The sequence below is a fragment of the Odontesthes bonariensis genome, chromosome 22 (genome assembly GCF_027942865.1).
Source record: "Odontesthes bonariensis isolate fOdoBon6 chromosome 22, fOdoBon6.hap1, whole genome shotgun sequence".
NCBI lineage: Eukaryota > Metazoa > Chordata > Actinopteri > Atheriniformes > Atherinopsidae > Odontesthes > Odontesthes bonariensis.
The window spans coordinates 24091230-24105840 of NC_134527.1; the positions used below are offsets into that span (position 1 = coordinate 24091230).

At 41.6% G+C, this 14611-nt stretch overlaps 1 protein-coding gene across 1 annotated transcript; it reads left to right on the forward strand.

Annotated features, from left to right (window-relative positions):
* The first annotated feature begins 3787 nt into the window (after nucleotides 1–3787).
* egfl7 (EGF-like-domain, multiple 7) lies at nucleotides 3788–14201 on the forward strand. The gene is made up of 9 exons (XM_075455988.1): nucleotides 3788–3988; nucleotides 7051–7301; nucleotides 7812–7934; nucleotides 8814–8926; nucleotides 9976–10071; nucleotides 10166–10366; nucleotides 12095–12171; nucleotides 12480–12642; nucleotides 13739–14201. Exons 2-9 carry the CDS (start codon nucleotides 7222–7224, stop codon nucleotides 13756–13758), a joined length of 873 nt encoding a protein of 290 aa, XP_075312103.1. The 5' UTR covers nucleotides 3788–3988; nucleotides 7051–7221; the 3' UTR covers nucleotides 13759–14201.
* The last annotated feature ends 410 nt before the right edge of the window (nucleotides 14202–14611 follow it).

A 14611-nucleotide genomic window follows, 5' to 3' on the forward strand; every position in this document is an offset into this window, starting at 1 on the left:
TAGCAACAAAAGCAAAGTGTAATGGCAACAATGGCTTTCAAAGGGCAAACTAAGAAGCATCAACATATATTTGAAATTGCACAAGTTAGTAAATGTAATTAGACAATAATCTTTAACTGGTATTTTTCATTAGCGAACAGCTTCAGATGAACTATCCCATAAGCATGGACAGTCACACGCTCAGTGCTACGTTTTCTAAAGGTACAGTTTAGCTTGCTCTAGCTGTCTGTCTTACTGGTCTGGAGGGGATAGTCTCCTGACTCCCCAGCATGGGAATCATATTTAAGTGCAATTTTCAAACTTTATTAAGTTATGCATTAAAATACTCAATAAAATAAATGATTTCCAGACAGATTTTATGACATTTTCCATGTTGCCATTCTAACACATCCAGACACTGTTAGTTTACCAACTCAGGCAGCTCTGAAGGCCAAAAGATATGCTTTAGGTGTACCCTCCTGACCAAGTCCCAGTATGACACGAGATGGGAATGGGAACAGCTTGTCACATGTTGTTTTGATGGCAAAACACCAAACTGTAAATCCCAAAGCAGCAAGCAACAGATAAAGCCCGTAAGTGGCCAATAGATTTTGTCAAACAGCAGGTTAACTGCCTGTTTAGCTGTCTGAATTAAACTGATTGTATTTCTAGGTCTTGCATACATATATCAAGCTACAAGTAAATACGTTACCAGTCAGACGCAGAATTTACATCCATTGGCGTAGCATTTCTGCACAGTTCTGACTTTACTTATGTTTGATTAAAATGCATTTCACACAACATTTAAATCTTTTTAGTTATTGTTTGGCACAGCTACCCTCTTGTTCATGCCCCATCTAGGGTCACTGCTACTGCCCTTTAGTAAAATCTGTCAGGCCCTCTTTGACGCAGATCCTTTTCCTGTCAGAGTGAGATTTTTATTGTTCCGAGGGTGCAGCCTCCAGAATCTTACTCCCCCAGCCTTTTCCTGTTTCCTCTTGAATAGGAAGCGCTGCTTTGCTTCAGCTTGTTTCCCTCCTGCATCTTCTCTGGGACAAATCTGGAACGCTAGCTGCAGAGCTTTGCATGTGTCGGCCAAGTCTTGATTTCAAAGAATGAAAAGAGTTCTTTAAAGAGGTATGCCCTCCCACTTTTCTATTTGTCACACAACATTTCACGTACAAATGCAAACAGACACCAGCACATTCACAAACAAACTCACACAGATTTTGCATCCTATATTCTAATGCGACCCCTTTGAGTGAGCAGCCTTGAAGGTGTGTGCTCACCTGCATCCCTGAAGTGAAGTGTTCCCATGGTGCCCCAGCACGTAGGCTTTTTGTTATCACATAGAAAATAGTTCTTTGTATGCAGGGAGGGTTTGATTGTACATTCAGTCAGTGTAAGCCCTTAAACAAATACCAAAAAACCCCACCAAACACTGATGAATCTTTGGCTCTACATAACAAAGAGGAATACTAACTTGAGTGTACAAATATGACTGAATCTACACAAATTTCTCGTAAATTTAGGTGAAGAAGCAGTCCAAGTTTTGGTTCAGGCCACTTGAAGTCTAGCCACTCACGCATAAACACAAAAGTTGTTTTGAGAGTGTATGCACGATTCCATACAAAGAGCTGCTCTGCACATACTTAGAATGACAAATGAGGCCTTGTTTTCAGACAACTTTCAGTCCGTTTAAAGGCAGAGGAGGAGTCTGTCTTTTCATACATCATGTCAGCAGCACCCACTGACAGTGTTTCAGGCTCGCATGAGACGCTCCGTCTGAATGCAGGGATAGGCCCATCCAACCCATCTCCAAAACATAAAAAAAATACTAAGAGCCATGTCATTGTAAGAGGTCATTTGGAAATAAACACGAAAAACACACCCCGAATATTAAGATCTCACAGTTGACAAGCAGTCTTTGTATGTGTTCAGCTATTCACAGTGTGGTTCTGCCACACTGTGAATACTTCAAACTTGAATAGATTCTTGCAAGATTTGCAAAATCACAAGAAAATACATATTTTCACACTACAAACTATCTATTTGTGGCTGAAATGTAAAAATGCTGACCAATCCGCGTCCTTTACTCGTAGCCATGCGTGGGTGTAATCAAGCTGTGACAACAGATATAGCAGCTTCTGTTCACCAACTGGTTCTACATGTAATGCTAGGTTGGTCATTTTAGTGACTTTAACTGACAGATGCTTCATCCAATCACCTGTGAAGTATCTCTTTTTATGTGCTTACCCTTTTCCAAACGGTTTCAATGGAAGACTCACATAGTTCTGTGAAACAAACCATTTGGCAGAACCGAAAGTATCATATCTTTTAAATCTTTCTTTAATGACTATGAATCTTTCAGTTTTTATTTGGAGGGGGATTTCACTCTTTTTTTCCCCTGCAAAAGTCTTCTTGGACTATCTCCAATGCACTGTTCTTTTGAGGTCTATCCACATATTTTCTATGAGGTTCAGGTCAGGCGGCTGAGGGACATGGCAAAACTCTCATCTTGAAAAATTCCTTTGTGGATTTCAAGGTGTGTTTGGAATCATTATCTTGTTGTAGAAGCCTTTCTCTTTTCATCTTCAGAGTTTTTTTTTTTTACTAAAGGTGCAATGTTAATTTGCACATATGATTAAATCCATTCATTCCTCCTTGAGTGAAATCTTTGGAATCAGTCAAAGTTCAGTAGCAAAACTTCTGATACAGAATTTTGTGACAAAGACAAATTAAACTGTTTCTTTTCTTTTTTTCTAACTGTGATTTTACAGGGTTTCTTTCCTTTGAAGGAAGGCAAGAAGCAGTTGTTGTTTTTTTTAACCACAACTCAACTTGACCTCTACCACTCTTACTGGCGTTTCTTAATTACATTTCAAACTGAGGAAAAAACTTCCTGAAAACATTTTGCGGCCTTCTTATGACCTTCTCCGGATTTGTGAGGACAAGAATGCAGCGACTAAGAGAAGGCTTCTGATTGTTGTTAAAAGATTTGAGGAGTCACAGTATTTATGTGGATTTGAAATGTTCATTATCTGGCCATTCTCAAGAACTCTGAAAACAAACTATTGTCCTAATAGACCTGACAGTCCGGTAAAAGTTATCTGAAATCTCAAACTGTTGCAGGGTGCTATTTTAACTTTTTTCATCCTGCTTAAAATGTGAGACGGAATGTTTCATCCTTGACTTTGTGTAACTTGGAAATCAGTTAATTTTCTACTTACTTTTAAAAGATACATCTTGTTCAAGCTCTGGCATTCCTCAGATCAACACAAAAATATTTCATGGTTTCAATATGGGTTTTAGAGTCTATCAAACTCCCTACCATTCTGGCCATTAGTGGGCTGCACTGATGCACAGAAGCTGGAGGAGGGAAAAGAAACTACTTCCTTATCATGCAACTGTTTGGCTTCAGCAAGCTGCAATTTCACAGATTTGATCTCTAACAGCTGTAAACATGAGCCTATATACTCTCCCACACGCCATCAGCTAAAACGTGGAAAAAGAAGTGTAATACCTGTAAGATTAACTTCATACAAACTGTTTTCCTCTGCACTGTGAAGGCAGCAAAAGGCCAAGAGGTGAGAGGGCTGAAAGCACTTGCCCCCTTCAAGATGTCTGCTCCACAATAGGAGTTCAAAACTGCTTCAAAATCAGATTCCAGCAGGATGGAGAGTGTTTGTGCAGGAGAGGGGTTTTATCAGCGGCAAACACTCACAGGAAGTCCGGTTTGGGATTGTCCATCCAATTCCTGCGTTCCACAGGAAGCTCTGCATAAAAAGCAACTGAAAAACGCCCAAAGACATTTCATTTGCCACCAGTCGCCTTGCAGGGAGCACCTCGAACCAGCCGCGCGATTTTTTATTCCAGACCCCAAACTTGAGCTTTATAAAGAAACTGGCACCATGGAGAAGTCCTCTAATCCACCGGTCCGGCGGCTCGTGCCCAGGGCCGCCGCTCAGCCCATGCGCGCACATACACCTGATGAACCAATTCAGCGAGGGTGAGATTCTTTACAACATTTTTACATATTTTAAACGCTCTATTTTATAAATGTCAACCTTTTTTTATTTGATTTTTGTGTCTAGTGGTTTCATGCAGCCTTACTGACCACAAAATGTAATATTTTTGCTTCATTTAAAAGTAATAGACATATTTACAGTGGGTAAAGCAGCTAAACAAGTTCCAGAATCTGCAGATAATCAATGCAACTATTATTTTCATTCATATGTGCTCATCGCAGGTCAGACGTGGACTGTGCAGAGCTGCAGGTAATGCAGGAGTGCAGGTGGTACAAAGGCGGCTGTATGAATGAATAAGAGCCAGTTTGATATGCCTGGACCATTCTTTTCATCACTGTAGAAAGTTTTTTTTCTTATTTTGCCTGTTGTCTTCTTTATGTATTGTCATCCTTTTTCGATTAATCTGTACTCTTAGTTTTTTTTATTGCTGTTGCCTAACATGTAAGTCTTATATTTAAACGTTTTAACCTAGTATATTTGCAGAAAATATTTGAATCGGTTTAGATTATTCTCAAAAGCTTATCTAAAACTAACAGTGTGTACTTTAAAAAGTCAAATCTTTTATCAAAAAAATTCCAGCTTTGTCTGGTGATCAGTTAATAGAAAAATTTGTCTCAATTGATAATGGAATAACTTTAGCAGGGGATACATTTCTTAGTGTGAATGGCAGGAGAGAAGACTGCATCTTACATCTATTTGATCCTGGTTATAACATAACCTCCTACTCCGTTGCCTACTTCTTTTTTTCATGAATGAAAAAAAAAATGTGTAGTCTGGAAAGAGTCTGTACACTGACGTCACACGCGGGTCCCCCTCCCGAGCAGGCAGTCTGAGCTGCGGGACACCCAGCTGGAGGAGTGGGAGGAGGTCCTTCCATCACCCCCCATGCTCTCTGACAGTCTGAGCTCCAGGAGAAATCTGACTATAGCGGAGTTTTATCACTGGACTTTTACCTCTGCAGGACTTTGCCGAAGCCCCTGGTGTTTTTTTTCCTGCTCCCTACGGTGTAGCACTGTGATTCCGTCAGGAAGGCTGGGTGTTCATTGCACGGTTTGTCGTTATTTTCTGCATGGGGTTTTGGTTTGTGGTTATTGACTTGTGCGTGCGTGTGCGTGCGTGTTCGGCGCCCTCTTAACTTGCTTACTCTTTAGCGTACAGGAACGTGGGGTTTTCTTTGGATTTTATAGTCGCACACTACTTTGGAGTCATCGGTTTACGGTGTGAGCGCGGTAGCCCGCGCGTGTGTGTACGTGAAAGTGTTTCTGAGAGGGAGAGATGAGGGATGTTCGTCTCAGCGCTGATCTCCAGACTTGGGTCGTGTAAAGCAGCGCAATCTAGTGGCGATTATAGGAACTACATGCAAAATTACTGATGATGGGTTATCGGGTCACAAACGCTTACATCTGCACATGCATATGCTTATGAAAACACGTGCCCTGAGCCCTGTAATCACACTTCTTTATCATGATTCCAGATACATATATGAAACTGCACATTATTCCACTCCAAACTGCTTGGAGAAGTGCTGCCTTTCTTATTCCTGGTGTATTCATGCTCACACACACACACACACACACACACACACACACACACACACACACACACACACACACACACACACACACACACACACACACACACACGGGTAGCCTTCAAAGATACCCCCTGCTGTACTGACAGTCGCTGCAGTGGTTTGTGAACGAACACAGTCTTTAGCTGTGTCTCTGGGCATAGAGCCAGCAGGGGGATTGCAGAGACATGCAGGCTGTCATCTGAGGATTAGCATCACCTCCAGGATAACTGAGGCCTCTAAAGCAGACTACGGTTCCGTAACCTGCAATCGCACCCGGTTGGCTTTAATGTGCCATGAGAGATTTTCCCAGAGGTTTAGTGTTTGCTGTGTTAAAACATGCCTGCAGGCTGGCACTGCAGCAGGAGAGGACTTCAGGCTGACTGTATTGCACTCATTGCAGTTGCGCTTGCAAACAGGGGGCTCAGGTTTTCTTATAATCCTGTACAGTATGTGATAATCTAATTTGTCAGTGAAGGGGTCTGTGAACATTTCTGGGAAGTTAAACGTCTGTCTTTCATGTCCGCTCTTTTGTGTTGTAATTTCACAGTCAACAGTGTGTTTAGCGAACACACTGTTGATGCCCGTGATTTTGTTCATATGGATGCATCCAACAAGTTGACAACAGGTTATCAGTATCCTCTGTTTTGGAGGGAACATTGACATCCTGCAACATTTTAAAGCCAAACCGTGAATATGACTGTTCTCTACAATAAGGTCATAAAACCTTGAAGACAATCACAACCACTCTGTTTTATGACTTTTGAAATCACTCACCAGGGATGCGTGCTCAGTTTATGAGACATGAACAGCAACAATATAAAAGTAACAAATATTGATTATGGCAGCCTTTTAAAAATAACAGTGTCACGACAAATATGTTGTGAATTGAGTTTATTTTCTTTGGCTTTGTTGTTATCCTTTTTGATTTTTTTTTTTGTTGTGTTTGTGGCTTTGCTTTATGTTTTGCACCTGAGGGCCACCCAGCCTATGTGTAACCTCCCTCGGACAAACCTGCTCTGCTCAGATTCATTGCCGACGCATAAACCTGACACAAATCTGCAGCTTTTTCATATGTGATTCGATGACTTACCCCTCAATAATGTTAGGGTTTTGGGAATTCAGGCTCTGCTGTTTCTCACCCACCCCCGTCAAACCGCTGCATGACACAGCTTCTACAGACTCTCACAGGTCTCTGCATAGATTTAATGTGCACTAATGCTGCTGAAAAAGGCAGCAGGCTCTGCTACGGTTTCTTTTGGAAGTCCACAATACATACATGAGTCCAGCCCTAATCAATCTGTCTTTTCAGAGCAGATAAGGTTTGACCTGTGGCTGCAGAATAATTAAATGTATTCCATTTAAGTTTCTGTTGAGACTTGAGGAACTTACTCTTTTGTTTACCTTATTTTGTGGGGGAAAAAAAATCAACATTTTAATACACAGTAAACTCAAATGTTCCTCTCTTTACAGGTAGCTGGGGTCATCCTCCTGAAGGAGAACGCACACATCCAGCGTGAGGAGACTTTGGCTATAATCCACAGCCCCCACCGCTGCCCCCTCATCCTCATCTCCTCATCCCTCTGACTGGCACAGAGAAGAGTGTGAGAGACCCAGCGAGTGAACGTGGGAAAGAGGAAGACGATGTACCAAACGCTGCTCCTTTCCTCCTCCCTCTTCATCCTTCATGTGATGGGCACTCCCCAGTTCTTCGCTCACCACGGGTAACAGCTCACTTAAAACTCTTCCTGTGTTTGTTATGGCCTGTCATTTAGTTAGTAGTTTTGTAACAATCTCAACTGCACATGTCCACTTCAGCTGTCACTTTGATCCGTTTGTTTTCACAGCCCGTCACTGGAGTCGACATCCTTAGCAACACAAAGTACTCAAGTGACATTAAAACATTTCAGAGTTCACTCTTTCAGGGTCAAAGCTCTACCGTGATGTCTCAGGGCTCATCTAGTCATTTTTTAGCTGATTTGCAAGAAGATTAAAATAAACTAAGTGAAGGGTCAAGTGGAGACATGGAGGTCAGAGGTCAGCTCTTAACTGACACATTCAGAAGCGATTGCATGGGTCAGTCAGGAGCTTTTGAGGCTCTAATCAGGAGTTTTCAAGAAAAGACAGAGCCTCTTTGGCTTAAAATATCTCAAACTGATTGAGTCTTGTCACACTTTGCATCTGAAACCAGCTCGGTTCTCATTGTTGATAACTTTATTCTCTGCCTTTTGCAGGAGGAGGGTGTGCAGCCGGGAACCCCGTCACAGCTTTGTCACGATAACAGAGTCATACGTCCAGCCGTTGCACAAGCCCTACATCACCCTGTGTCAGGGCCATCGCGTCTGCAGCACCTACAAGTGAGACTCAGTCTATTCCAGCTCACACACCCAACACACACAAATAGCAAGAAAATCATCTTCAGCCTTTGCTGAAGCGCTTGAGTTGCAGCGCCATCAAAACTGTTTTAATTGAGAGATCTCCAGATGTAAACAGCGCCTGATATGTTTAGGAAGGGAAAGGATTACGAGTGCAGTCATAAATAGATCTTGAATTTCTTCCACACACTCCCACACAAACACACATTTTACTGTACATAGAATTGGGTCACAGTGCCACATATTTGAGTGGAACCTAAATATCAAGTACTTTGTGTAACTACAGGAAATGAGCTGCCTGCCCACAGAGACCACTGCCTTGTTTATTTTGGACTTTGTCTCCCTCCATACTTACACTTACTCAATCGCTCTCCAGCTCTGATACTCCCTAGTCCTCTTTACATTCTCCTCCTTTAACTCTTCTCTCGTCACCTTCTCTCGTTTACTTTCACTTTTGGATCTTTCTTATTCCTATTGTCACAACACGGGTCTGTGAAATTTGTTTTACTGAAAAAATACATCTTTAGTTGGTAACTCTGAGTTTTTTTTTCTTCCCTCAGTTTTCCACCCTTTTTATCCCCTCCTCCTTCAAACTAAACCCACCACACTCACAGCAGACTGCAGCAGAATCTCATTCTTTACATCTGACTTTGCATCACTTCTCCCGTCCCCTGCACCCTCCCTCAAGCCTTCGCTCATCTCTGACAAACATTCAGATATCTGTGGTTACACTACTCCACCAAATTTTCATTTTCTTATCAGCATTCTTCCAGTCAAAACACGAGAAAAGGCTAAACAGCACCCACCACGGAGATGACAGGACGAACAGTCCCCTCACTGCTGTGTGTGTTGTCTCCACAGAACGATGTATTCGCTGGCTTACCGGCAGGTGAGCAAAGCAGTGTCACCTACACATTTCTACCCAGAGTGCTGCCCGGGCTGGCGAAGATTTCACTCTCACAATTGTAACCAAGGTAACTTAAAGGGACTCATGGTGGGATTTTGTACCTGCACTCCCTGCACAAAACAAAGTCCTGGAGGAAACGGTGAACCAGCAACAACTTCAGAAAGTCACTGCACCGAGCAACGAAACAGTCCCTGATTAAAAAATAAATAAATAAATCTATTTAAAAGCCCAACTTTTTTACTTCTAAACAAAAAAGATATATATAAACTTTTAAAAAGCCACTGAAATGGTTGTTTGGTGTTAGATTGGATCTGCTGGAAGGACACTTGTTTTTAATGTTGCTACTTGTATATGATGCTTCTTTCAAGCGCCACTGGAAACTCAGACGTGTCTCCAAAAGTTGGTCTTCGGTTTCACCAAAGCAAGGTTCTCAAGCACAGCCTCAAATCTTTTATGTAGTTTAAACAACACAAATGCAAAATCTGTCTTTGCTTTTCTTGATTTTATAGTTCATAGTTGGCCTTTATAGTTTATTGTTGGCCTTGATTGTCATCACCCAATGTTTTTCCCTTTATGTGCACCAAATACAGAAATGTTCTGTTCAAGTTAAAAATGACACATTCGAAAGCTGTCACAGTGTTTTCTGACAGTTTTTAACATTTTTTTTACATACCACTCAGGTAGTGGGGGAGACCTGTTGAAGGGTATGCATAATTTCAAACAAGCGTGTGAAATCTCAATCCAAGAGTTTTTAAAACTCATTTTGTTCACCCGTCAGTAGTGAAGAAGTAAGGAAACAGGTGACATTTCCATGTCTACAACTCACTCATTTAGTTTCAACGTTTTTTTAAACGCCTAGGGTGTCATCACAGTAGATCAGAGGGTCCCTCTGGCTTATCCAATCTTTCTAGAGACCTAAGTTCATTTTTTGATATCAAAATTCTGAAATATAGTTCTTATATATTTTATATTTATATCAAATATTTATTGCACAGATAAAACAAATGATATTTGAGTAGAATGATCAACTTATTTCCCTTTATTAAGAATTCATGACTATTCTATTGTGCCTTCACAATGGTCATATTGAAATAACTCTATTGATATCTCTCATAGCTGTGTGTGGACAACCTTGTGTAAATGGCGGAACCTGCCTGAAACCCAACCAGTGTGCGTGTCCTCTTGGCTGGACGGGACACCAATGTCAAACTGGTACACACACTCGCACTGAGATTTACTTGCACAGCTATACACAGGTCTCTGCGTGCATGTTCACGCCTTCTTTTGTGTCTTTCTTACCTGTCAGATGTGGATGAGTGCAGCGGGCGGCAGCTGTGCAAGCAGCAGTGCGTGAACACAGCGGGCAGCTATCGATGTGCATGCAGAGACGGCTTCAGGCTCGCCGGAGATGGCCATTCCTGTCAAAGCCTTCCTCCTGCTCCCTCCTCTCCCCCTCCCTCTCCCTCCCAGAGCAGCCAGGCAACAGTGGGTGGCCACACTGATGCGGGTAAAAGAGCAGGATGGGATTGTATGCGTGCGCTCACAGAGTATAATTTTGTGTTCTGCAGCAGGACAGAAGAAAGGAACATAGCCAGCTTCGCGGTCCATTATTACTTTTGGTACGCGCTATGCCACTCTCAACTCGTACCGTGAGTAATAATGCACTGCGACTGGTGCCGACTCCAGACAGATGTCATGCGGGCTGGCTCCGTGCGGTGAGACTGGGATCATTTGAACTTTGATAATGACTCACTTCACTCCTGTGAGTGCTGTGATTGAAGCAAACATCTGCCTTTAATAGAGCTCCCGTGCTAATACAGACATATTTCTGCCCCATACAGCCCATTAGTTCCCTTAAGAATGTTCAATTGTGACTCTCAACAAGAAAAAGTCAAGTTTCGTTATTGTGTGCTTGTTGTATCTAAGCAACAAAATAATTCCACCCCCCTTCTTGTCTACAAAAGTGGTTGACCCCAGGATATTCCTTTTAAGTCCTATTCTGTGTCAGCCATATTGCTCTTTTGGGAAATTATGCAACATGAAACCTTGAAGGAGATTTACCTTTTCCTGATTTCTCCCTCATTCTTTTCAGCCTTGGGGATTTTTGTGAGTCACCAAAATGTAAAATCAAAAAAGGGGATGCTGCCTCCTGCACTTCCAGAGAAAGAAATATCTCTGTATAAATGAGACAGTGCCAGATTTCTCAGGCTCCGCTCCAAACTCCCTTCTATTTATCAGTTTCTGCTAAAACCTTCACACAAAACACTCTCTGCTAAAAGCTGACGTACATGAGTGCGTGATGGATTGCTGAATCAGCAAAATGACCAAAAAACACACAGAGAATGAGGATGAAAAATTGAAATGTTTTATTTCCTAAAGCTGGAGAAGGTTCTTTGTGGGAGCATGCTTATTCTCGCTGCCAAACTCGGATGCAAAATAATGTTTTTGCAACATGTTTTGCTTGAGACATTTTTTATTATCAGTTCATATGCACATGTCAGAGGGATGTTGATGGAGATCACGAATGTAAACACAAGTTTAAATGTTCAGAAAGTCGACTCTCTTTGCTCTGCCAAGAGTCTTTGACTACTTTCATGCTTTTCAACCTCCCCTTTTTTCACTCTGTTCTTGGCCAATGCTTGTGTTCTCATTCCAGCTCCATCAACCCTGTCTGCTGGGGGTCATCGCCAGCGCACCCCGCTCCCCCTTTTCCTCCCACACCTCCTCCTCCACCTCACCCTGTTTCTCAACTTATTGTAGTCTCAGTTATGGACCACATCTGGGAGAGATTGAACATCTCCCAGTCTGTCTGCAACCAGAGTATGGGGGAGTTCCTAACTCTTTTTTCCACCAGGGATATTACCCCTGGAGTGGATCGAGCCAGACACGTCCTTCAAAGTTTGCATGTCTATTTTTGGTGGCCTCTCTTCCAGCTTGTATATTGGCTTTTTTAGCTGTTCCCATATCTATGATTCCCCCTTGTGCCTCAAATAACCTCAGTCCCCTGGCAGCTCTGTGGTAATCATTCTGGTTTCTGGTTTAGAGAAGTTGTAGTGGACATCAATCACTGAGTAAGAAAGGTTGATGATAGCTGCATACGCCAAGGGATCTCTGAATTCTAAACTTCATCACTCTCCCCTTCGATCTCAACCCTAACCCTAATTTAGTTTCCATAAAGTCGTGTACAGTTGTCGCCATACTCTGATGCATATGTCTGTCTTTGTGTTTTGTACAGGTGGAAAGTTGAGCTTGGTGGAGAATGTGACAGAGGAGGTACAGAGCCTGAGGAACAGAGTAGAGCTCCTGGAAAAGGTACACGAGAGAGCTCATGAACACATGTTTAAACTCACATAAAAGCCACCTACTTGGATACCTCCCAGTCTGGCTCACGAGGAACACCTCTGGTCTGTGTATAGCTGCTGCTGTTAAGTCCCCAAACCAAAGATTCTTTGAAATGCCAGACCTGCTCAGTGGCGTCATTATAAATCCTGCTCGCTTTGACAAAAACAAGCATAACGAGTACATGACGACATAATAGCATTACTATTTTTCTTCAAGGGTGAGTAACAGAGCATGTTGTCTTTTTCTTAATTTCCTGTCATCTTTATGTCCCTGCTAAGAAATTGCAGTTGGTGTTGGCTCCGTTCAGCAGCTTCTTCCCGCTGTCGCTGGACGAGGGCTTCTCAGAGAAAACCACCTTACTGTCCCACTCCTTCCAGCAACTAGACCGAATCGACTCCCTTAGTGAGCAGATTGGCTTTCTGGAGGAGCGCCTCGGCACATGTGAGCAACCGCAGTGTGACCTTTGATTGTTGATCGGACTTGGGAACTTTGTTTCCCAGGAACCTCTTCAAGGAGAGCAGACCAACAAAAAGCTCAAATGTAAAAATTGTCCATGATGTCCATAATGTAATAAAATGTCAATGTATTAAAGGCAGTATTGATAAAAATCCAATAACATAATGAAATCTTGTGCCTGAAATGTAATAATCATGTTTGCTATGATATTATGCGCTAAATTGTACAATTAAATAATTTAAGAGATACATTTGCTCTTAAATTCTAACCTAATTAAGACAGTAAATATAGAATGACAGTACTAATACAAGAAAAACATTTTAAGCATCAAGTTTTTCAGGAATTCAAAGACTGAACAAACTGAATGCTTGACCTATTGAGAGTGCATGAGAAAAAGTTTCCGAGCAGGATTTTTCCCCTGGAGACCAGAGATGTTTGTGCAAAACTGTCTAAAAGCTGCTGAGCAATGCAAACAATGATATGAATCATACATTAAACGCACTACTCCTTACTTCAACATAAGCCCTCCTTGTTCTTCCTGCTGTACACTCTTAATTGATATGATACATGAGATACAAGATATTAATTTCATGTTGAAATTAATCAAATTAATCTCTGGACGCTTTTAAGGTGTCGTGCTTACATTTGGATTAATCTTAAAGTTCAGATGTAGTTCACATTCCTTAAATATAAATGATTTTATGCTTCAGGACCTTTTAAACTGTATTTCTACGGATTTTCTGCAAATCAGTAGTTATTGCAAAGGACACATCGAAAATCCCTAACGTTTGCTGGAGGCTTTTGTTTCATTATCAGAAGTTTATTATATAACAAGCTTTATCGCATTTTAATTCTGTATGTTTCAATCAGTTATCACTTTGTCTATTACACATCTACCCCCCCCCCCCAAAAAAAAGAAAATCTGATACCAAGATGCTGTTACATATCTTTCTTAAATATCCCTTAATTCAGTTACAGCTGTAGTAGACTTGTCACTCATTTATATCATCAAAAGCACAATAAAACCAGAATTTCTTTTTATTATAGGTGTCTTAACCCGTTTCCATCTCCTCCCCTGTAGGTTCTTGCCAGGAGAATTAGCAGCCGAGCGCAGCTGTCATCAAACTACGCTCACCAAGACAACAGAAAGCATTCCTCGTTATGCTGTGACGCATTCAACGCACAAATCTTTTGTGGTTTCATCATTCCCGACAGTTTTTTTTTTCTTTCTAAATTGATCACTGTCAAGTTCTTGATTTTGCAACAGTTACATGCAGCAGGGTCGATTTCAACATTACATCATTGCTGCAGCATTTAAATCGAACCCCACTGGGTTAAAGGTTAAAGTGGCCGCTTAGTCTCTGTGTTTGTTTTTGCATCAGTGCAGCTGTGTTCTCTGTCAGAGCTGCAAACTGTCATGGGTCTGATATGGACATCTGTATTTATCTATTTAAGTTATGATCACTTTTAGTCATTTCTCAGTGCTCCGACAGACATTTTTAAGTAGTTTTGTAACGTTTTGTAATAAAAGTCTTAATCAAAAACACGTTGTGTGCTGAATGGGTGCAGCTTCGCTTTAATGCTGGAATGAATATCGCACATATTGTGTGTACAGCATGTGCTGTGGTTATTTGTCAAAGTTTTAGGTATCCTTCACCTAAGCTCTTCGAAAAGGAGGAGACGGCAAAGGTATCCAGGCTGCAGCAGCTTGACTGGAGCAACCCATGAGATTTACTGATTCAATGGATGGAACAGTTTGATCAATCAGGTGATGCACCGAGATGTGGGCTGAGCTTGACCTGCCTGAACTAACACTAGGCTTGATAAAGACCAAAAATGGGAAAATATTTGTTTAGCGATAACAGCAGTTGGTCTCCTCGGTTTAGATCATGACCCCTGATCATGTGTCTTTAAACAAACGGTAAAATTAATTTCAGCATTTGACTTGTTTTCA

What these genes read in the sequence shown, in the direction of transcription:
- egfl7 (XM_075455988.1), top strand. Translation starts at nt 7,222, where the DNA reads ATGTACCAAACGCTGCTCCTTTCCTCCTCCCTCTTCATCCTTCATGTG. An exon ending in GGGTGGCCACACTGATGCGG is followed by an intron (nt 10,367 to 12,094) that starts GTAAAAGAGCAG and finishes TGTTTTGTACAG; the next exon opens with GTGGAAAGTTGAGCTTGGTG. An exon ending in GAGTAGAGCTCCTGGAAAAG is followed by an intron (nt 12,172 to 12,479) that starts GTACACGAGAGA and finishes GTCCCTGCTAAG; the next exon opens with AAATTGCAGTTGGTGTTGGC.